Genomic DNA, 22,595 nt, shown 5'->3' with positions numbered 1-22,595 from the left:
TTGTAAATTAGTTCGGTGGGAAGTAAAGATAAATCTGCCTGCACAGCAACAGAGAATGAATTGGGAAGTGGGAGGGAAGAGATCTAACAGTCTCTAAACTCATAACTGAAATCACAGCAAACTGCAACCTGAAAGTTTCAAAGCACCTTGGGGGACTTTTGTCATGCAGTAGTAGTGTCCCTCCATCTGGGCTGGAAGGCTTGGGGTCAAGCCCCACGTTTCTAAGGTTATGCCATAGTATATCTGTAAACCCATTCAAAATATAAGCATATCTTTGGTGCCCAGAGAGCTGGAATCCTGAGTGGCAATGACAGTATTATCATCAGCATGTGAAGCAGGCATCTTATGGAACAACAGTTGCTGTGAGGCAACTGTTAATCACACAAGCTCACATACATGGAGCATGTTTGTATAACATGTCTGAATTGAAACATAACAGTACGAGCTGTGCTCATGCGTACCAATTGAAAGAATCACTTTAAACAGAGCCACAGAATTATATTCCTCCACTTTTCTCTCTGTAGCCCTGAACATCCTTCCTTTCCAAATCCCAGCCCCAAGCCCTTTTGAAGGCCTCGATTGTCGCGGCCTCCATCATGCTCTCAGGCAGTGCATCCCAGACCTTAACCACACACTGTGTGAAAAAAAACTGTTTTTCTTGTATCACTACTTCCGTTTCCAGTTATTTTAAATCTGTGCCCTCTAGTTCTTGATTCTTTTAGAGTGAAAACAGTTTTATTCCCCATCCACTCTGGCCGAAACTCCCCCATGATTTTGACTGAGCAGGGAACTCCCGCAAAATTACTGCTAACTTTTCACAATCATTGATCTCTAGTGTGCTGTAATAGGGATAAGCCTTTTTAAACCCCAGCTGATCTCCCAATGCAATCAACATACTTTACTTCTTTAACTGTTTGACTTGCGTCATCCATTAACCTCAATATTTCAACTTGTTGATTTCAACACAGGAAATAACGGACAGTAAACTAGACTGAGAAATTCCAATTTTGAATGATAACTGCCTGGGTTTTTCATGATTAGCAACCTGGGAGCAAAATGTGATTTACAGATATTTTCTAGTTCACAACTACTTATTTTGAAGAAAAACCAAGAGAACTGCAGGTGCTGGAAATCAGAAACAAAATCAGAAATTGCTGGAAAAACTCAGCAAATCTGGCAGCGTCTGAGGAACGGTCCAAGTTCTGAGAAAGAGTCAATGAACCTGAGATATTAACTTTGATTTCTGAGCTTTTCCAGAAATCTCTGTTTTTGTGCTTATTTCGATGACTTGGTTAAAGAAATACAGGATCACTGCGGTCCGTTTGAATACACCCAGATATTGTAACATATTACATACTAGGTTTATATTTCATGTGAATCAATAATCCACACCATTCTCTTGTATCTTGGTAAAATTATTTTATTATCTACTGCAGAACGATGAACCATCTTAGTCTGCTGCAGCCTCATGAGCAGGTGGAATGGACACTTTCTGTGCTGTTGCCTCTGACTTCAGGGAGAAAGGCAGATGACTTTAAATTGTATCTAGTATTTCTGCTGCCAACAATCAAAGTTAAAATCATTAGCAGAATTTAAAAGAATTTAAATTTAAAACAAATAAGCAGGAAAATGTATGCAGCAGGCATTATAAATTTAAATTTGACATAACGGGTATTTTCAGACTCCGTTGGCCAATTACTCGGTTGTATGAGAAAGACAGCTTTGCCAACTAAAACAATAAATCACAGAAAACCTTTTTCTTTTCATGAGATTAATTTTCCTATCCTTTTGTGAGTAAAGGGGTTGATAGCTGTTCAATTCCACAGGTGAGGGTGAGATTCCAGTAAGAGTGCTCAGGGTGATGCCCACCGTGTTATCGAGTTTGATGATAGCACAGGAACACTGTATGCCTTCAGTCAGAAAGTGAGCAATATCTCTCAATTTCTCCATGTAATGATGGTATAGGCATGTGGCTTTGTGATTTCGTGGCCCATGCAGATGTGTACAATGGAGTCTGGGACTTTGACAGAAGGTTCAAATCCATGTTGCTGTTAATTTATACATGTCCTGAGTTGCTGAAACTAACAGACGATGAATAATTTAGTGTTATTGATCAAACTTCGAAATAATTCAAACAGGTCGAATTAGCAAACAGGAAAAATTAGCAGCTGTGGGATTGAGTTGTTTGGACACTGCTGGCCGGATTGCAAGACATTTGAAACATGTACTAGCTCACAGGGAAATTCATACCAGTTGATTGACAGGTGAAGTGACTGGAGGTGATTTTAAATTGACTACTTAGTTTTAGCACAGCGGGCAGAATCTGCACAGGAGGTGGGAGACTTGGCCACCAACTAAACAGCCATAGAGAGCTCCTCTGACCCCACAAGCTTCGCTTCGGAAAGAACCCCTGCATCTTGTATCACTCAGGCGAGCCATGCCTGTGACCAAGGAACACAGGGGAAGAAGCACTGCCCATGACAGCCACTTGTCAATGAGAAACCAGCAGCTCTTCTACGCTCAGCAGCACCACCAGAGAAATGGTGGCTGCTTCTGGTACTGCACCAAGGCCTTGGATACAGCAGGGACCCCAGCACAGATGAGTGTTGGTTTTGAGGGTGAGCTTGATTTATTGTTGTCACATGTGCCGAGGTACAGCAAAAAGTGTCACTTTGCTTGCTGTATAGGCAGATCGTACCACACAAAGTGCATCAGGGTAACACAACAGAACGCATCACACAGAACTAACAGGAACTGCAGATGCTGGAGAATCCAAGATAACAAAGTGTGGGGCTGGATGAACACAGCAGGCCAAGCAGCATCAGAGGAGCAGAAAAGCTGACATTTCAGGCCTAGACCCTTTATCATTTTTTCTGATGAAGAGTCTCGGCCCGAAACGTCAGCTTTCCTGCTTCTAAGATGCTGCTTGGCCTGCTGTATTCATCCAGATCCACACCTTGTTATATAGAATCCATAGTACAGTGGTATAGTGGCAGAGAAGGTGCAGAGAGAGAAATCAACATTAACATTTGAGAGGTCCATTCAACAGTCTGATAACAGCAGGAAAGAAGCTGTTCTTGAATCTGTTTTCATGTGTACTCAAGCTTTTATATTTTCTACCTGTTAGAAGAGGGTGGAAGACAGTATAACTGGAGTGGGAGGGCCTTTAATTATTTTGGTTGCTTCCCTGAGACAGCAGGAAATATGTTGGAGTTTTTGGGTGGAAGGCTGGCTTGCTTGATGGACTGGGCTCTGTTCATGACTCTCTATAGTCGCTTGTGGTCTTGGGAAGAGCAGCTGCCATAGCACGCAGTGATGCACCCAGATACAATGCATCTCTGGTGAATGGAGCCAGTAGTAGGGTGGCGGAGGGGGTGGTAGAGGAGCTGACCACCATGGGTGGGAGGTGGCATTTTCAGCACACCCACTACACCCCCTGCAACCCTGAAGTTCAGTTCAAAGATCGCCCACAAGCACACATTCTGGGATTTACTTATCGTGCTCCCCACACAGCCAGCTGGTTTAGACCCTGTTGCAAGAGGGTTAGGCTTTTCATAATTGAGCAATGTTTGTGAAGAGCTCCTTTGGTACGAAAGTGCAGTTGAATCAGTTTAAATCAACAGATAGACAACAACAGACAAACTAAAACAAAAGGCTTTAAAATAAAACTCCTCAAAATTCCATGGCATCACTGTTGCAACAATGTTTCACATCCTCCTTCATTGTGATTTTCACCTTAGCGGTGGTGCACTCTGTATCCTCTTTGGTAAATCCAACTTTAGCTGTAACCAGCTGTCATAGTCAGCTGCAGGCATCTGAACAACCTTGTCCCGCATGAACTGTGAATTAAATAGCACAAACATAATAGATGATTTCAGTGCAATTTGGGAACAAATCCTTCTGCACAGTATAGTTACAGAAGGTGGTATTGATTTCTGTGACAGTTTGTTTGCTTGTTTGCACACAATACCTCTGGGTGCTAGCTTAAACTAGTGGATAAGCAGTTTAAATAAAGGCAGTTAATGGTATTTAAATAATGCACAAAAGGCACTTGACATGAGTATCTAAATATTCCAGTAGAAAATTAAACCCCTTGGTATTCATGGAGCACCCATCATAACTTTAGTGTGGGATGTAAGTTTCAGAAAACCCTTTCCAATTCCCTTTACATTCATCAATGCTTGAACTTTATAGCAGGAAATCAAATGAGAACAAAGGTCTTTGTCAATGGTTTGTGGATGCATGCTGAAGTGGGCATGGTACTGACTGTGCACATTGTCTGGTCTGTGCTGTTGGTTGATGCCAGTCAGAATCACAGTGAGATAACAAAGTGTGGAGCTGGATGAACACAGCAGGCCCAGCAGCATCTCAGGAGCACAAAAGCTGACGTTTTGAGCCTAGACGCTTCATCTAGGCCTGAAATGTCAGCTTTTGTGCTTCTGAGATGCTGCTGGGCCTGCTGTGTTCATCCAGCTCCACACTTTGTTATCTTGGATTCTCCAGCATCTGCAGTTCCCATTATCACAGAATCACAGTGAGGATGCTTCACCTAATCTAAATATTCCATTGTGTTTTGGCTTTCTGTCCGGCGACTTCAAGTGGGAAATGTGCTTGTCAGACGAGAGTAGAACTGGAGCTGGCTGTGATGCTCTCTTAGACAATAGTTCACTCAACTCTCACTGCCTGAATGTATCTGCGACAAACTATGATCAACTGAGGCAAAACAGGGGAGAAAATTGTATAAACTAGAAAAAAAGAAAACAGAGACGTTATGTTAATAGGCACAAGTTGAATTCAAGAGGTGAAGGTGATAGCCTGTGGCAGCTTCAAAATAAACATGACACACTACGGATTCCAAGGAAAACATAATTCACCAGAGTTCGAGGGAAACACAACAATGTCTGGAATCACACCCAGACATGGGAAAGTGGGTGTGGTTATTAAGCATCAGTGGTTCTTCAGGATAGCCTCCTACACCTGGTGATCTTCAGCTGTTTCACCAATGGCTTTCTCTCCATCGTAAAGTGATAGCACTCTCCATCGTTAAGGTGATAGCACCCTCCATCGTAAAGTGATAGCACCCTCCATCGTAAAGTGATAGCACCCTCCATTGTTAAGGTGATAGCACTCATAAGGTGCATAGCACCCGACTCCATTTACAATTCCTCATACAATAAACATGTCGCTACCTGCATATAAGCAGACCTGGGATTTGGCTGATAAGTAAGATTAACTTTGGCAACATACCAAGGGCAGGCAATGACCCTCTCTTGCGTGAGAAAGAAAAGCACTACTCTCTTCATGACTGTCAATCCATTACCTTAGCCAAGTTTGCCAACATTAATATCTTTCATGTTCATACTCACCAAAACCTTGCCATTGTATTGCAATATCTAACATCAGTGCATCGTTGCAAAACAGGTGCAATCTTAAATAAATACTAGAGCAACTGCTTGAGCTTGCTTCAATTATACCTCCTACTTTATGTGATCAGAGAATGTTACAGTACAAAAGGATGCTATTCAACCCATCTTATCTGTAACAGCTCCTGAAAGAGCAAGCCAGCTAGTCACTTTCTCCAGCCCTTTCTCTGTACCGTCTAAACTCATCACTTTCAATATATATCCAGTTCTCCTTTGAAATCTCCTATGGAATCCGCATCCAACACTCTCAGCCAGAACGTTCCAAATCTTAATAACTCTCTGAATAAAGAAGATTCTCCTCATCTCACTCCTAGCTTTCTTGTTGACAACTTTGATATTGTGACACCTCAATACTGACGTAGCAATTGGGGGAAACAGAATATCCTTCTTTACCCTGTTAAAATTGTTCATAATTTTGAACACCTCAATAAAGTCACCTCTTAATCTTCTATGCTCCAATGAAAATAAGCCCAGTCTCTTGAATCTTTCCTAATGTCTAAAATCCGTTATCTTGCTATCATTCTAGTAAAAACCCTCTGAACTCTCTCCAGGGCTTTAACATCCTTCCCTGAATAAGGTGCTCAGAACCGAACACAATACTCCATATGTGTTCTGCCCAATGATTTGTTGAGGTGTAGCATCACTTCTTTGCTTTTATAGTCTTTTAGTTCTCTGACATTTATCAAACAAAAAGACAAGCGGCATGACTATAGGAAATACATTCAAGCTCGAAGTTCTAAATAAATGGGGCTTTGGTACACTGACAGCAACAAGCCAAGGAGATTCCCAGGTACATGTACCACATGAACAAAAAAATGTACCTTGTCATTGTTGCCCTCCTGTTTTCACAGGAACAAATGTAAAGATGTATTCCAAAGACTCTCTCAGCAAAACCTCCCTTTCTCAAAGGTAAAATAATCACATGACGAATGACTCACTGCCATTTACACTAAATATTTTTCCGACCAAAATGAAATTTGCCTGCTAGTCTCTCCATTAATCATGCAGGTTGGTTCTCACCTCAATAGCTGCACTGATATCTGGGGAACAGAGCTCCCAGTTGCGCAGTCCACTGAGCACCTTGAGGAACTGATGTGGCCGAACTCTGAAACCCTGCTGTTCTCCAAACTTTCTCAACCTTTTCAGTATTCGATCGATCTTCTGGTTTGCTTTAACAGTCTCGGGAATTTGACATAATAGGCTGGAATACCTGAAAAGAAAATGGGAGAGACTGGTTGCTGAGGTTTACCGGTAGCAATACTGAATTCCCTTGGTCAAGGCAGCTGATCACTCTAAATGTTGCCCACTATTGACTGTCCTAATTTTTGATAGGGATGTTTGTCAACTGTCTTCCGCATCTTTTAATGGCCATTCTGCATGTGGCTTGACGATAAATAACGACAACATCTTCAACCGAAATCAGCGATCACATTTGCTTTATCACATACTCACAACAACCATGCATCATTATCAGCGCCAGACCTATGAAGGACTTTTCTTCACGAAAGGCTAATCTGTAATCCAGGGTCTTTGACTGGAAACCCACTGTAGTATCAGCGATAATTATTAAATAGAAATTTATCCTTCTCTCGTTCCAAGAAGTGCTGAGGTCCATTGTGTCCCTTCAACAGCAACCTCAGCACAGATTGGACATCATATCCAAAATCTCTACGATCTGCATGGTTAACTTCCACATTAGACAGGATACATAACAATCATTCCACTGGAGCAGCTAGTGATCAATCTACTCAAATAAAAGCTCATTTACCTTAAATCAGACCCAGCTCTGATGAAGAGTCACCTAGGCTTGAAGCGTTAGCTTGTTCTTTCTCCATGGATGCTGCCTGACCCGCTATGGTTTCCAGCATTTTTTATTTTCAGTACAGATTCCAGCATCTGCAGTAATTTGCTCCCACTTAAGTCTTTTTGGAGTCTTATTTTCCCGCTTTCCCATTTCTCACAATGTTTTTTTTCAACTATTTAACTGCTTGAGAAAGAAAGACATTACCTTATTCGACATTTGATACTTACCAGGTTTCTGTATTCCTTTGCACTTTATCTCCTTTAGATTCCTGAAGTGACCTCTGCAGACCCTTATTGAGTGTATAAAAGCTGACTATATTGTCGAGGGCACGGAATTTGCACTTGCTGGTCTCCCAGCGTTTCCTAAAATTTCCAACAGAATATTAGTCAGTAACGAGGTAAACATTGTCACTCCATCTACTACATTACTCGCTGGAAGCAGGACAAACAATCTCTCCCCATGGGAGTCAGATAGGAGCAGGCAAAGGGTGTTAGGTGTTACATCTTTCCTACACCTTTGGATATGCCTAGCCATCACACAGCACATGCCATTACCACAATTTGGGGAGTGAGTGCAGTATTATGCATTTTGATCCAGATTATGCCCTCTGGGAGCCACTGGAAGCGGCCTTCGGTCAGTCAGTTAAAAACCAGCTGGAGCAAAGTTTGAATGGAGCAAGAAGTGAACCGTCTTTGTCTCACACAAGACCCTCACAGACAGTTGAACAGGATTAGAAACAGTCCCTCAAGCCAGCTTCACTATTTGGTTAAAGTTTTCATTACAAAACAAACTATCAGGTGGGAAAAAGCATCGTATAGTGAACATTAAAGTTATATTTTAGAAACTTCCGAGCAAGCTCATATAAAACTCAAACTGTTGCTGTAAAATTAGTCAGAGGGAAATTCAAAGCAGAGGCATGCCCTATAGCACTACTACTCTGCATTTTATTTATATCTGGTCATTATTTTTTCATTTAATCTGTTTTTCTCATTCAAGACAAAACTAACATAAGAATAATCTAGTTCAACATTGTACGAAATACAGATAAGAAAGTGTACACGCACTTCTCCAAGGCTTCCAGGTTGTCATGGAGACACAAAGCTGCTTCCTCATTTACCTCAAAGAACTTTGACTGCATTTCCAGAGGGAGAGAGGATTTGCTGGCAACAAAAAGACTGGTTTCTGAAACAAGGCCTAAAGGTGGGCTGACAGAAACAAACAAGAGATTATAAACCTGGTTAAATTCAGTCTGGGTACAGAGAACTTAATTGTAAGGTATTCACAGTCAGCTCCGCCCAACAGTAAAACACACTCACATCACATACAATCATAATGCAGTGCTAAAACATAACAAATATTTTATTACAATACTCCTGTCACCTGACTAAATAATCTAGCTGGAGAATCAAGCTTCTCAGCTAGCCTATAAGGTATCAGCTTGACATAAAAGTTTTCTGTGTGTACTAATTTCGATTAGCTATTGATCCACCAACTGAATGCACCATATAACATATATAGGACAACAGCAACAACAGTAATTAAACCTGGCCTTCTGGTGGTTTTGCAGAACTCAGATTTGCTCATTCTACAATCATCCACAAGATGCACTTCAGTAATTCACATGGCACCTTCCAGACCCGTTACCTCTACCAGGACAAGGCGGCCCACGGCAGCGCTTATGTGGAATACCATCACCCTCAAATTCCCCTCCAATATTCTGACTGGGAATTATAATGCCATTCCTTCGGTGTCACTGTGTCAAAATCCTGGAACTCCCCAAACCACATGGGCTGCAGTGGTTCAAGAAGGCAGCTCACCGCCACCTTCTCAGGGGCAGTTAGGGATGGACAGCAGAAGTTGGCCCAGCCTGCAACTCCAACATCCCAAACATGAATTTAAAAGACAGAATTGACACTTCCATCATATTTATGACACTTACTGTTAGGATAGTTCAATGGCATTGTTACAAGTACATTCAAATTAGCTCTTTAGTTGTGATACACATACCACTGAAGGAAGTGTAACAAGAAACATTACGAATATCAGTAAAATATATGATTATTAATGAGACAAATGCAACAATCAAGTAACTGCTTTGCTACAGTTAGCTTGCTGCAATACAATAGCGTTCCATTCGATTCCCCTTTAAACAAATCAATTTGGAAGGCCACTTTGAATATATAGTATTTTTCAGACTATGAAATGTAACTTACAGACATACAAATTAAGAACTGGCTAATAACATGGCTGACCTGACGGTAACATCCGATCTGCATTCCTGCCAACCCCTGATAACCTTTCACCCCCTTGTTAACAAGAAACCATCTATCTCTGCCATAAAAAAAATTCAAGGACTTTGCCTCCAAAACCTTTTCAGGCAGAGAGTTTCAAAGACTGTCAACAGTCAAAGCAAACTGTTTGCCTCATACTCATGTCTGTTCTAAATGGGAAACCCTTGAATTTTGAACAGAAATGCTTAGATTTTCCCTTAAAAGATACATCTTTTCTCCGTCTACTCTGTCATGATCTTATATGTTTCAATCAAATCACCTCTTCATCTTCTAACCTCTGGTGCACACAAACGTAACCTGTCCAGCCCTTTATTGTAGGAGAACCCTCCCGTTCCCAGAGTACCACAGTGGCTCAATACTGAGCATTGCTGCCTCATTGTACCTGAGACCCAGGTTCGATTCTAACCTCGGATGATTGTCTGTGAGAAGTTTGCACATTCTCTCCATGTCCATGTGGGTTTTCTCCAGGTGCTCTGGTTTCTACCCACAGTACAAAGACGTGCAGGCTAGGTGGTTTGGCAATGCTAAATTGTCCAAGCGAGCAGGGGAAATACAGGGTTGCAGGGATGGGGTGGGTTGGTGTGGATGCAAAGGGCTGAATGGCCTACTCCCACACTGTAGCGATTCTAAGTATTAGTCTGGCAAACTTGCTTTGAACTGTGTCTAACACATTTACATCCTTCCTTAAATAAGATAACCAATACTGTACACTACACAGGTTGCATCGTACCTTACATATTTGAAGAATAACCTCCTTACCTTTGTATTCAATTCCTCGCACCATATGATAACATCCTACCAGTCTGCTATTAACTTACTGTAACTGCAAAATACTCTTCTGTGATTCATACATGAGGACACCCGCTGCACCTAAAAGATCTACCATCTCACCTTTTATTTATAATATGTTTATATTTTGTTCTTACCAAAATGGACAATTTCACATTTTATACTCCATATACCTCTATCGTTTTGTAGCTTCCTTATCTTCTCTCCACAATTTAGTTTTGCACTTATCATTGTGTCAGCAGAAAATTTGACAATGAAACATTCCATCCCTTCATCCAACTAATTTACATAAATTGTCAAAAGTTATTGTCCCAATGCCAATCACTGTGACCCACCTCTCACATCTTGCCAACCTGAAAAAAACACTTACGTCTACTCTGTTTCTTGTTAGGCAGCCAAACTGGCATGAATAACAATATGCAATGACCTGTGAATTTTTATTTTATTTAATAACAACTTCTAACACTTTTCCTGGGACAGATATGAAGCTAATTGGCCTATAGTTTCCTGCTTCTTTATCATTTTTATTTGCAAAAACATTTACATTTTTTCCAGTCTAAAGCAAATGCCCCTGAAAAAGAGATGATGGGAACTGCAGATGCTGGAGAATCCGAGATAACAAAGTGTGGAGCTGGATGAACACGTCAGGCCAAGCAGCATCTCACAAGCACAAAAGCTGACGTTTCAGGCCTAGACCCTTCATCAGAAAAGCTTTTCTGATGAAGGGTCTAGGCCTGAAACGTCAGCTTTTGTGCTCCTAAGATGCTGATTGGCCTCATGTGTTCATCCAGTTCCACACTTTGTTGTCCCTGAAAAAGGAAGTTTTGGAAAATTAAAAGCAATGCATCAGCTATCTCATTAGTCATTTAATTTAAGGAGCAGAAGTGCATTTATTAGTGCAATGACAGGAATATAGTCAGTAATACCTCTGGCTACATATGCAGGAACAGTGTGTGACGAAGCAGATTTGATGGGCTGAATGACATACTTCTACTCCTGCATGTTATGGTCACATGAGGTATGATAACTTGTAACGTTAAAGTCCATGGTGTGATGCAATTGCTGGATAGTTCTTTTTGAAACAGCGCACCTGTGATGCTCAAAATGACTTTCTTCTGTACTGTAAATTTTCTGTTTCTTTTTCTTATATTTTTCTCACACCTGTGTCAAGTACCTTGGGATGCCTTTCTCCATTAAAACACTAGATGAATTTGAATCAATTGTTTTTCTCTTTAAATTGCTGCCAACACACTAACAGAACTCTACACTTAGAAACTTTCAATGAATATGCTTATTTGCCACAAACACAGAGTTAGCTCAGTATTGCAGCACAACTCAGGCTTCATGCAGTCAATTATCGACTGAGTAAAATCATATCACAACGCAGCATGACTCAAAACTGAACAGGACATTCCCAAAGGGGTTTGCACAGATTTATTACCTGAGGCAATTTACACCTGGTATTTACATCAAATTAAACTGAACATTGGGGACACTGATTTTATGCTCCACGCTTACACCAAATAAATTTGGGATTGCAGATAATTTTTGCAGACATCAGACTTAATTTGGGAAATACCTTTTCTGCCTCTCCTGTGGTTTATTGAGGTTGGTCCATTGTTCTGCACCAGAATTGGTCACAATGTTTCTTTTCTCATTATTCAGGGCTGCTGCTGGACTATAGGCAGAAAGAGAAACTTCATCATACTCAGTTAGTGTACCTAGTCAACAGCAACATCTTATGATCTTTGAATACTTTACATCCAGTCCTTCCAAACTATCTATTATAGGCAAAAACAATAAATAAGTTTCATTTTGAGAAAAGTAATAGAACAGATAGTGCTTCTGTTATTGGACATTCTCCAGGCAGCATGTGAGAATTTAATGTGTTTAGTCGTTAGGCCTCTGTGTTCATGTTATGACTCTTTATAGAAATGAATGTTGATAATGTTTAATCCCAATAATAGAAATGGTCAGGTAACAGAGGGCTGATAACTGGAGACAACATTGCCTATCATGGCAAATAGAAATCCTCAAAGAATGCAGGAGAATATCTGCATGAGATTATACAGTAAAATCCCCACTAACTGCCACAGACAGTGGGATCCTCTTGATCAAGTATGAAAATTGACAGATAATCAAGGATAGCAAATGATGACCTTGTACAAATGGTCCAGAACATCCACAGGAAAGAAAAGTGTTAAATACACAAGATTAAATAAATTATTTGATATTTATTTTGTTAGGAAAATGGCCTTAGTCCCAGATAATCCCTGGGTGTGGGTAAGTAAGGTGGATTGAGCAGGGAGGCTTTGGAAGCCTCAGGGTGAGCAGGGAGAAAGGTTTTGTAGGTTACTACCCTCTGGCTGGGGGTGAGGGTTATTACCTCCAAATGCACAAACAGCACCCTCCTCTGACACCATTTTTTCCAGAACACTTAAAACAACATGGGCATTCATTCCCACCTGCTTGCCCACACCAAATATATTACAATATGAATAGGGTAATATTAAGGTCAGTTGAGCAATTTACACTGAATTATTCATCTACCTTTGGGCAAGCTGTCTGCTAACGTTAGCGTCACCCATCCTCAGTATTATAGCTCTGTTTGGGAGTGTGGTGACCTGACCACCTGCCTTATTTTACTTGTCATCTTGCCAAAAACATACAGGCTGAGTACATGTAATATTCAACTCCATGGATTTTGTTTTCCTCTAAGATAAGAGACAATCTGTTTACTGCTTCACCCTCTTAAAAACACAGTATATGGTTGCTATTACCAGCTCGTACTTCACCTAAACACGAACCTTGCAATGACCAAATCTCTCCTGCTCTCTCTACCGTGGTCCTCACTAGATTTAGCTCCCATTTTCTTGTCAACTGCTCGACTATACCTCTTCAGTCTGTTGTTCATTACCCAATACCTCTCTTCAAGAGTTATTTCCCATTTCAAAAACTATCATAATCTTTACATTCCTTCAAAAATACCCTCCTCTTCAATTCCTGTTTCATCTCAAAGCTCCTGCTCCTTTGTGATCCTAAATCCTGTTGTTGCAATCTCCCTCTGCCATGGCCAAAATCAGCAAAGAATTCTGTGCAACTGGAAAATTATGCATTTCCACACCTTGTTTGCCTCAACCACTGGTTTAAAACCCAGGAACCCAGTTGTTAACCACACTGTGGGTGTACCCACAGCCCACAGATGCAGCAGTTCAAGAAGGTCACTCACAATCATTTACTTGAGGTCAATTAAGAATGTGACACTTGGTCAATGAATGAATTAAAAGTAAGCACTTTTCAGCTTTTGATGCAATAAACCACAAGGTGTTCCCAAAATATCTTTAGTCCAGTACTTCTCAAACCCTTTCCTACACTAAACCCATTCAAGGCTTGCAAACTGTTGTGTCCCTTCAGTGTACAGTGGGAGTGCAGAGCCCTATTATACCAAGAGGAAGGGCAGTCAGCCATTGCTACGCAGAGCTTGAGACCCAAAATTTCAGCTCATGATCTCACTTTGGATCTTGACCCCCACTTTAGGAAGCCTTACTCTCGTCCATAGTAATCTCAGTTCGGATAATTCCCTCTATATTTGTTCCAATCCAACTCCTGGTTTCTCTTCTTGTGCTGATCCAGTGTGATCCAAGTTTCCAGCCTCAGGATCTCTCTACTTCTCAGCAAGGGAGCCAACCTCAATCCCATTACTGTCCCTCTGTTGTCCATCTTATATTTCCCTGCATGACCATGGCCAACGCCCACAATAGAAACTTTGTGCTGAAGCTTCAGTGATCCTACTCTCTTGATGAATACCTATTCAAACTCATTGTTACACAACCATGGTTGCAGTTCAACTGGAAGCCACAAGTGAAAGGCATTTCTGGAGGTAATTTCCATTGAGGCATTCAAGAAGCCATTAAAAATTAAAAATAATTGATTAAAAATAATATGCGGGTTACAAAGAAAAAGCAGGAGAATGGTACCAAGCCCTAATGCTATTTTGGAAACATAACGAGGCAAATGGGACCGTAATACTGTTGTGATTCAGGACCAAACAGAATAGAATAATGAATTAACCCTTTGATTTCCCTTTTGATACACCACTCATGTCTGGAATATGGAAGATGGGTTGTTTAATCCACCTGAGGCTTGTTATAGCCTTTTCTCTGTTTCTTCCTGCACTCTCTGCTCTTCCAATGTGTTACTCTTTTCTTGCTTCATGCCTACCCTCTGCCATATGCCAGGCATGTCCTGCAGCCATCACTGTGCATTACTGTGGAAATTTTGCCCCAATCTTGCTCCATCCAATCCTCCAGTCAACAAAATTACCACTTTGTTACTACTGTTAGTCCCCCAACCCTTTTCCCAAATCCTGGTCATTGCATGCCTATTCACACAATGGAGCTCTCCCCAATTTAAGAAGTGCTGCTTGTTTTACCGCACACCACGTGCTGTGTACATTTTGACAAGTATTCATCTCAACCTTTGCAGAACCATAAACATTAGAGGCGGCTCCGATTTCTAATACAAAGTCCATGTACCTTTCCTCATGTTTGCCTGGATTCGCCTCTTCACCGTGAAGCTCCTTGCTTATGCTCTGGTGCACGATGTCGAACAGTTTTTGAAGATCTGTTAGTTACAAGAATAATGGCAACATTCAGAGTAAGGTGTCAGATTGTGATTCTTCTTATAAAAAATGGCCAGAGGCTGAACAGCTTTGGCCCAAATGGAAAGAGTATGGAGGAGGATTGGCAAGGAAATTCACACCAACAGTAGGACTGGTGAAACTATTCCATTCCTGGGCCTTTGGGATCAGCAGGGGTACTTGACCACAAGCAGCACTTTAAATGCTACTTGAGGGCTATTGTCAGAACGTGACTTGAATCAACAGTTGGCCCCCAAGTTCCCCTCCCCTTAAGATGTCAGAGATGAACTCAACTGCCTGGAGGCAGTCTCCGTGCAGATCTTGAGGTCTCCCATTCTTCTTGCATCGTATCAGCTGTAGCATGTTCAATGCAAGGGTTTCCTCTCCCCAGCGGTCGGTCTGGCTGCTGAGTCTGTATTTTATATTGTAAATTTGGGGCAAGGAGCAGCCATCGCTGCTGTGCTGGAGGGCCTCCCATTGGTTTTAACTGGATGGTGAACCCACCCTCTAGCCACAAATCAGACAATCTGGGGAAGTCACTGCCATGTGAGATGTTTTCCCCCGTACCGCATGCTTCTGAATGCTGTTTCACCTCGAGATTGGATCCCAGTGCCTGCAGAAAATGACATGCTGCATGCCTTTCTAACCAGGTCACTGGAGGAAGAAATGCATCCTATTTCTCCTACTGTAAATGCTGATGAGTATCAAATACTCACAACTGCAGGAACAGTTTCCCTTTGCTTACCTGTTGCTTGCTGTAAAGGAGAAGTGTTTACTGCCTTTGAAAAGTTAAACCTTCACGTTGCACAGGACAGTATGGTAATGAAGCGACATGACAAATGTTGCTGCGACTTTGTGCATTTGGATCCCAAAAATTTTGGGCACCTTTAAGATACCAGTGGAAAATTTGTACGTGGCTAGGAACTAATTTGAGAAATTAAGTCATTCCACAAGTGGTAAATACCTTCAACACTTCTGTGAAACAAACTGAGGGCCTAAAAACAGTCCAAAATCCTTTAGGTCTACAGGTGTGAGGAAACTATTAAATATCTTGTAAATATTATCTGCTGTAAGTTTATGTTATGAGCACTGCTCTCTCTAACTGAACAGGTTTGTACCGTTTTGTTTGTATTGTACCTTTTCAATTTTTATGAATGAAGGATATTTTTGAAAGAAAAGCTTGAAACTATAGTTCCCACTCTTGCCACAGGTCAATACTCTCAGTGTGAAATTTATAGGTGCAAGAAGCATCAGCATCTAGCCACAAATGCTAAAACAGCAGCCCTAATTGGTGTGCTGAGTGTTAAATAGGTTTTGTAAATAATTGTCTGGTGTTAACTTTTCAGTTTAGGTTTCAAGTCCATTGCAGAAGCTGATTCTAGATTGGGCAGCATTCCATTCTTTGTTGTGTTTCTGCAGTTTCACATGAGATATGAGTATGAAACAAAATGATGTTAATTACCCACTATCCCACTGCACCTTTTAATGGTACTTTTGAGCTTCCCAAGACCTTCAGTTATTCTTCTAGCTTACTCAAATCATGGTGCGATATCGTGTGCCTTATCTTATTAAATCAATTCAAATAGAAACCCATGATCACAGAATCATTTGAAAGAAAGCATGGCTGTTTGGTTAGTTTTGTATGTGTCAACCTGCTAAAAGAGCTAGCTGAGTGTTCCCATTTTCCTGTGCACAATCATAGCTGTTTTACATTTTCCTTCTTTAAATATCTGTCCATTTTCCTTTTAAAAGTTATTACGAGTTTTGCTTCCATCATATTTTGAAGACTGTATTCAATATTCCAGCACTTCAACACAAAAAACAGTCTCAGAAATGTTCAGCAGGCATTTCCCACGGGCTCCAGACCCCAATGTTGAAACAGAAAGGATCTTGAGATCACATTTATTTGGCAAGGTGATTGGCAAAGTGAGATTTCTGGAGATAGCCTTCTCCTCATCGCCTCTGAGCTCACTACCCAATAAAGGAAGGTGGACAAGTCCTTGATGTTGCTGGCCAATCACAGGAAACGTGCCCACACAAGCACGCGTACTGTTCCTTGTCCATATTAACCAATTGGAATCTATGAATCTCAAGCAACCTCTTGTTTCAATTTCATCAGAAATTTTGCAGGAATTATTTACGCAACTTCCTCAAGAAGTTTACACTGGGTGATCACCAATTGTATTTTGTGCTGTTTTCCTTAGTGCAGAATTGCCATTCTCATACTGGGTTGCCAAAGGATCTCTACCGGGTTTAATTAACATACAAACTAATAACTCACATTTACTGAACAACATGTGCACACATTCTTAGTTTAGCATGGTGCTGCTTGGATACAAGGCTGCTGGTCATGTGGTGTCATCCTGGTCCATTGCTTATTAGGGTATTCAGTTCTTGAAACAGCACCTCGATATGTAATAAAATGTGAGGCTGGATGAACACAGCAGGCCAAGCAGCATCTCAGGAGCACAAAAGCTGACGTTTCGGGCCTAGACCCTTCATCAGAGAGCTCTCAGCTTTTGTCGTCAGCTTTTGTGCTCCTGAGATGCTGCTTGGCCTGCTGTGTTCATCCAGCCTCACATTTTATTATCTTGGAATCTCCAGCATCTGCAGTTCCCATTACCTCGATATGTAATTATGATTTCACTTATATGAGGCAGTGCTGCTTCATGATCAGTTTAGTCATTTCTTACAATGTAGGGTGCATTTAGCTATATAGGTGGACACGCAGCACATATGATAGAATAATTTTACAGTTGCATTCTATGGATGATAGTTATCATCAAAAGCAGGTTTCCAGTTGGTATTTTGGATCTATGTCTGTGCATACCTGATTCTGAATTTATTGCAGAAATTTTGTTTCAGCCAAGTTTCAAATGGTATTCTTTGAAATCTAGAATGTACGATTTGTACCAGACACCCATTCCAATTTATTCCCAAACTGTGTTTTATTTCAAGAAAAAGTCATCTGATTTATCATCAAGAACATATCTGTAAATAAAATCTCAGAAAGCAGAATTAATTTTCTGTTGTAAGTTTGTCAAAATCAAAGATTTCAGTGCTGGCAGTGAAGCATTTTCATATCGTTATTGTTTTGTAACATTCTCAGTATGCAAGGACCAATATTCAGACGAAAGATCCCTCAACAACACCCAATTAACCTGTTATCCCAGAATGCCCTTACTGCACCAGTAAGAAATTTCCAATTGTTAACAACAGGAGCAGACAGATCCTGCTGCATGGTGAGCCAGCTTTGTATTGGATTAGTTCCTGCTGAGGAGCTCCAAATGGGTTTCACGCAGCATGTGTAAAGGCAGAGATGAGTTTTCCAGCTCATCAGTTTGGCCTGGATGGAAATCCACATTCCAGGATGAAAGGCAAGTGCACAAACTGATTGCAACTATTGAAGAAGTTAGTGACTCATTATCAACGGCAACTAGGAATCAGCACCTATGCAGGAAAAACATATTAATAGTAAACTATAAATTTGCCCAGGGATGTACAACAGCTGCCATTTTATCATTACTGACAGCTTATTGAGAGATGATTTTAGTGGATTCTAGGATCAGTTCATCTCTCGTTACCAGCATATAAATATTCCAAATGAAACAATAGTTGTGTGAAATTACTTATCTCCAGTCTTTGAGCTGCAACCCCCCTCCTCCCTTGCAGAAATTTTCAGAACAAACCCAGATGACTATAGACATATAATCGACACATTCCAGAGATGTTATTCTATGGGTCTTGAACCCAGATCTCCCTGGTTTAGAAACAAAAACAAAGCTGCTGGGAAAGCTCAGCAGGTCTGGCAGCATCTAAGAAGGAAAAAAGCAGAGTTAATGTTTTGGGTCCAGTGACCCTTCCTCTGAACAGGGTTTGGAGGTCTCCTGGTTTAGAGCTAGGGTTACTATCACATCACAAGAAATCTCCCACGTGGCTACAGATATTTTATATCAACCTGTTCAGTGTCATTATTACCCATCACTGGAGCAGGTGGGTCTTGAACCCAGGGCTTCTGGTTTTGAGACAAGGACACTGTGCCACAAAAGGGGTTTCCCATGTGGCTGTAAGGTAACGAAGTGTAAGCGGCAGTGATCCAGGCACATCTTGATTCCAATATTAGAATCAGCCAGGCCAGTTTTAAATTGATGGTTCTAGCTTGACGGACTTAGTGCACTCGCTTCAAACTTCTGCTCGCAGTCTGCAACACCAGCGATCGCTTAAAGACCTGGCCTTCAAGTCACAGAGGGCCAGGAGTGAGAAGATGGCTGTGTGATTTTCAAACGGCTGCACCAGAGGTAGGAAATGCAAGCAACAACATTCTCCCTCCCCAGAACTCTCTGAGACCCTAATATTGGCTCTTACCATAGCATGGAATGTTGCATGCAGGCCATTCAAACCATCAAATCTGTGCTTTTTCATCTGAAAGCTCAATCCAATTATTCACATGTCACTTCTCCTTTCCTATTATACCACACAATTGTTCTCCTCCAAGTATTTACCCAATATCCATTTCAAAAACTAAGTTTGAAACTGTAACCAAACAGCCTGTAATCTCCTCTTTATCCTTAAGAAAGGTTGCATCTTCTTTCCATGGTGAGGTGCCTAAAGTTGGATACAGTAGTCCAGAGGGGGTAATCCAGTGTTTCATAAAACTTTAGCCTGACTTTAATACTTGGTTGGCCAGATTTCTGCAACTGAGGTGGATTGGCAGAACCAGGAAGTTTTTTCAACTTGCTACATCTGCCTCAGTAATAAAAAACACTGTTTTATGTACTCACTTTGAAGAGGCAGAGGGTGGGGTACAGTTATTTTCATTGATTCCAGAGACAGATCATGAGGGTAGGCATATGACAAGGAGTTCCGAGGAAGGGTCACTGGGCCCAAAACATTAACTCTGATTTTATTCTTCACATATTCTGCCAGAGCTGCTGAGCTTTTCCAGGAACTTCTGCTTCTGTATATGGAAAGTAGGGTTACAAGGTCTGTGTGCGTACTCCGGAACTTTGCCCCATTTGTTTTTAACAAATTGTTTTGTTCGGTGAATTGAGTTGAAATGAATTAGCTTTATTGCCTACATACTCAAATCAGTACAGGGGAAAGTTTACAAGTTGCTACTTACGGCACCGTCTTACGTACAAGGGTACTGAGGCACAGATTCTTCAGTGTGAAAATAGGGAAAATAAAAGGCCAATAAAGAAATTTTTAAAATCCTGCATTGCAGATCATACAATTAAATTAGAAAATACAGAAATAAAAAGTGCAGAGCAAAGGTCCTTCCAACCCAGTCCACACTTGACTGGCACCTAGCATCTGCATCAGAACCTGACTCCAGACCCATGCCTAGCTTCACCTTGAGCTTCTGGAGGCTGCAGGACTGATCTGGAATCACCCTGAGGTCAGAGATCCACGCTGAGGTCACGCCGGGGCAAAAGACTGCCATGGGCCACTGAAAAACCATCACACCAGTCCGAGAGACTGTCATGTACTGCTGAAAGACCACCATGCTGGGCCGAGAGGCTGTACCACTGTACTGAACTGAAAAACCACCATGCCAAGCCAAAAGGCCACCACACTGGGCCAGTGAGACACTGCCACGCCAGGTCTCACTTCTTATACCGTCTCAACTCCACTCAGACCCCATGGATGCCAATACCACCCATGCCACATTCAATACCAATGTATTCCAAAGCATGCATCCAATGTCTTCTTTTGACATCCATGCCACCCACCTCCAAGGTAACTCAGTATCTGTCATGGGCAGACCTCATTAGAGATTTGATAATCAAGAAAGTGCCATTCATGGAACCCATTCAAAACATTTAAATCTCAACTTTTTAATCTCATATAGAAACAAACTTCTATTCAGATACCACATCAAAGGCAGTAATCATTTAACTGAATCTTTAAACTGCATGTCAAATTGTGAGCAGACCTTGTAGAGATAATTGTAACTTCTGAAATTCAGACAAGTATTCATAAAGAAATAGTAATACCCCTTGGAGGAATGGTAACAAAATGGTCCATTGAAACAGTGCAAAAAGTTTTTCCTTTCTGACTTACACGTCTGTCAATAAATAGAGTCAGTCCAGGAAACGGTTTGCTTTCGACAGAACGTAGAAGGTAGGAACAAATAGATCTTTTCTGTGCTGTCAGAATGTTGCAAGTGATCAGTGATAGAGCTTCAGCTCTTTAAAATGTACAGAAATAATTTGGCTGAAGGGAATGGAGGTGTAATGGCTAAATTTGATAGCATTATGACAAATATAAGTAGGAAAATGAGTTGTGAAAAGGACATAAGGTTGTCTGGAAAGAGATATAGACAGGTTAATGGAGTGAGCAAAGATCTGTCAACTGGCATACAATTTGGGAGCGTGTAAAATTGTCTGTTTTGGCAGGAAGAATAACAAAAAACATATTATCTAGATGCTGAGAGTATGCAGAACTCTGAGATACAGAGATATCCGGGTGTCCTTGTGCATGAATCATAGAAGAGTAATATGCAGATACAGCAAGTAATCAGGAAAGCTAAATAATGTTATGGTTTATTGTGAGAGGAATTGGATGCAATAGAAGAGAAGCTATACTTCACTTTTCCAGGGCCTTGATGAGGCTGCATCTGGAGTACTGTGTACTGGTCACCCTTTCAAACTCTTAGATCATCTCTTAACCTTCCCTGCTCCAAGGAAAACAGTTATAGTTTTTCAAGTATCTCCACATAAGGTTATAATTCCTGATAACATATAGTAACCTCCTTTGCATATTTTCCCTACATTTACATCTTTGCTCAAAGACAAAGCCCAGATTTTCCCCAGTTTTTCAGCAGAAGTCTCACCAGCGGTTCTATCATAATCTCTTAGCTTACATCTCATTCCTTTATTTAGAAACACAAATAATCCGTTTGTTTTATGAACAATTTTGTCAACTTCTCTTGCTAGCTCAAAGGATTTATACAAATGGACATCAAAGTCTTTCTTCTCTCCACATTAACTGTAAGTGACTTGATCTTTAACGGCAGAAGTGAGCCCTTCACATGTCTCTGTTTGACGTGCATCTATCTATTTGCTATCAGAGAGGAGAGTCCAAAGTACCTTGGAATTTGAGATCTAATAAGGGTTTTACTAATTTATTTTCATGATTACTGATTTTATTAAATAATACGAAATGAATCTCAAGCCATAAGAAGCTTTTATCCTTCAGTGCTAAGGAGACAAAAATGAGAGAGTGAGCTTTCACAAGTGAAACAAGGTCCTTTCACCCATCATGTCAGCGTCAGTCATCAAACATCCATCTTGACTGGTCCCATTTTCCAGCATAATAAAATGTGAGGCTGGATGAACACAGCAGGCCAAGCAGCATCTCAGGAGCACAAAAGCTGACGTTTCGGGCCTAGACCCTTCATCAGAGAGGGGGATGGGGAGAGGGAACTGGAATAAATAGGGAGAGAGGGGGAGGCAGACCGAAGATGGAGAGTAAAGAAGATAGGTGGAGAGAGTATAGGTGGGGAGGTAGGGAGGGGATAGGTCAGTCCAGGGAAGACGGACAGGTCAAGGAGGTGGGATGAGGTTAGTAGGTAGCTGGGGGTGCGGCTTGGGGTGGGAGGAAGGGATGGGTGAGAGGAAGAACCGGTTAGGGAGGCAGAGACAGAT

At 41.2% G+C, this 22,595-nt stretch overlaps 1 protein-coding gene across 4 annotated transcripts in view; it reads right to left on the bottom strand.

Moving 5' to 3' along the window:
* Positions 1-1,436: 1,436 nt before the first annotated feature.
* LOC125463920 (coiled-coil domain-containing protein 60-like) overlaps positions 1,437-22,595 on the bottom strand; it is an 85,973-nt gene continuing 64,814 nt past the window's right edge. For 3 of the 4 annotated variants that reach the window (XM_048555687.2, XM_048555691.2, XM_048555688.1), the window contains 7 exons: positions 14,843-14,930; positions 11,887-11,985; positions 8,292-8,432; positions 7,455-7,589; positions 6,444-6,633; positions 3,736-3,839; positions 1,437-1,557 (listed from right to left, as the gene is read on the bottom strand). In XM_048555687.2, coding sequence (XP_048411644.1) covers positions 1,467-1,557; positions 3,736-3,839; positions 6,444-6,633; positions 7,455-7,589; positions 8,292-8,432; positions 11,887-11,985; positions 14,843-14,930 — 848 coding nt within the window. In that variant the 3' untranslated portion in view covers positions 1,437-1,466. Of the gene's footprint in view, positions 1,558-2,935; positions 3,840-6,443; positions 6,634-7,454; positions 7,590-8,291; positions 8,433-11,886; positions 11,986-14,842; positions 14,931-22,595 lie in introns of those variants that run through there. The other variant, XM_048555690.2, reaches the window with a different exon arrangement.

Source organism: Stegostoma tigrinum, chromosome 26 (assembly GCF_030684315.1).
Source record: "Stegostoma tigrinum isolate sSteTig4 chromosome 26, sSteTig4.hap1, whole genome shotgun sequence".
In the NCBI taxonomy this organism is placed as follows: Eukaryota; Metazoa; Chordata; class Chondrichthyes; order Orectolobiformes; family Stegostomatidae; genus Stegostoma; species Stegostoma tigrinum.
This window is presented reverse-complemented; position numbering and strand designations above follow the sequence as displayed.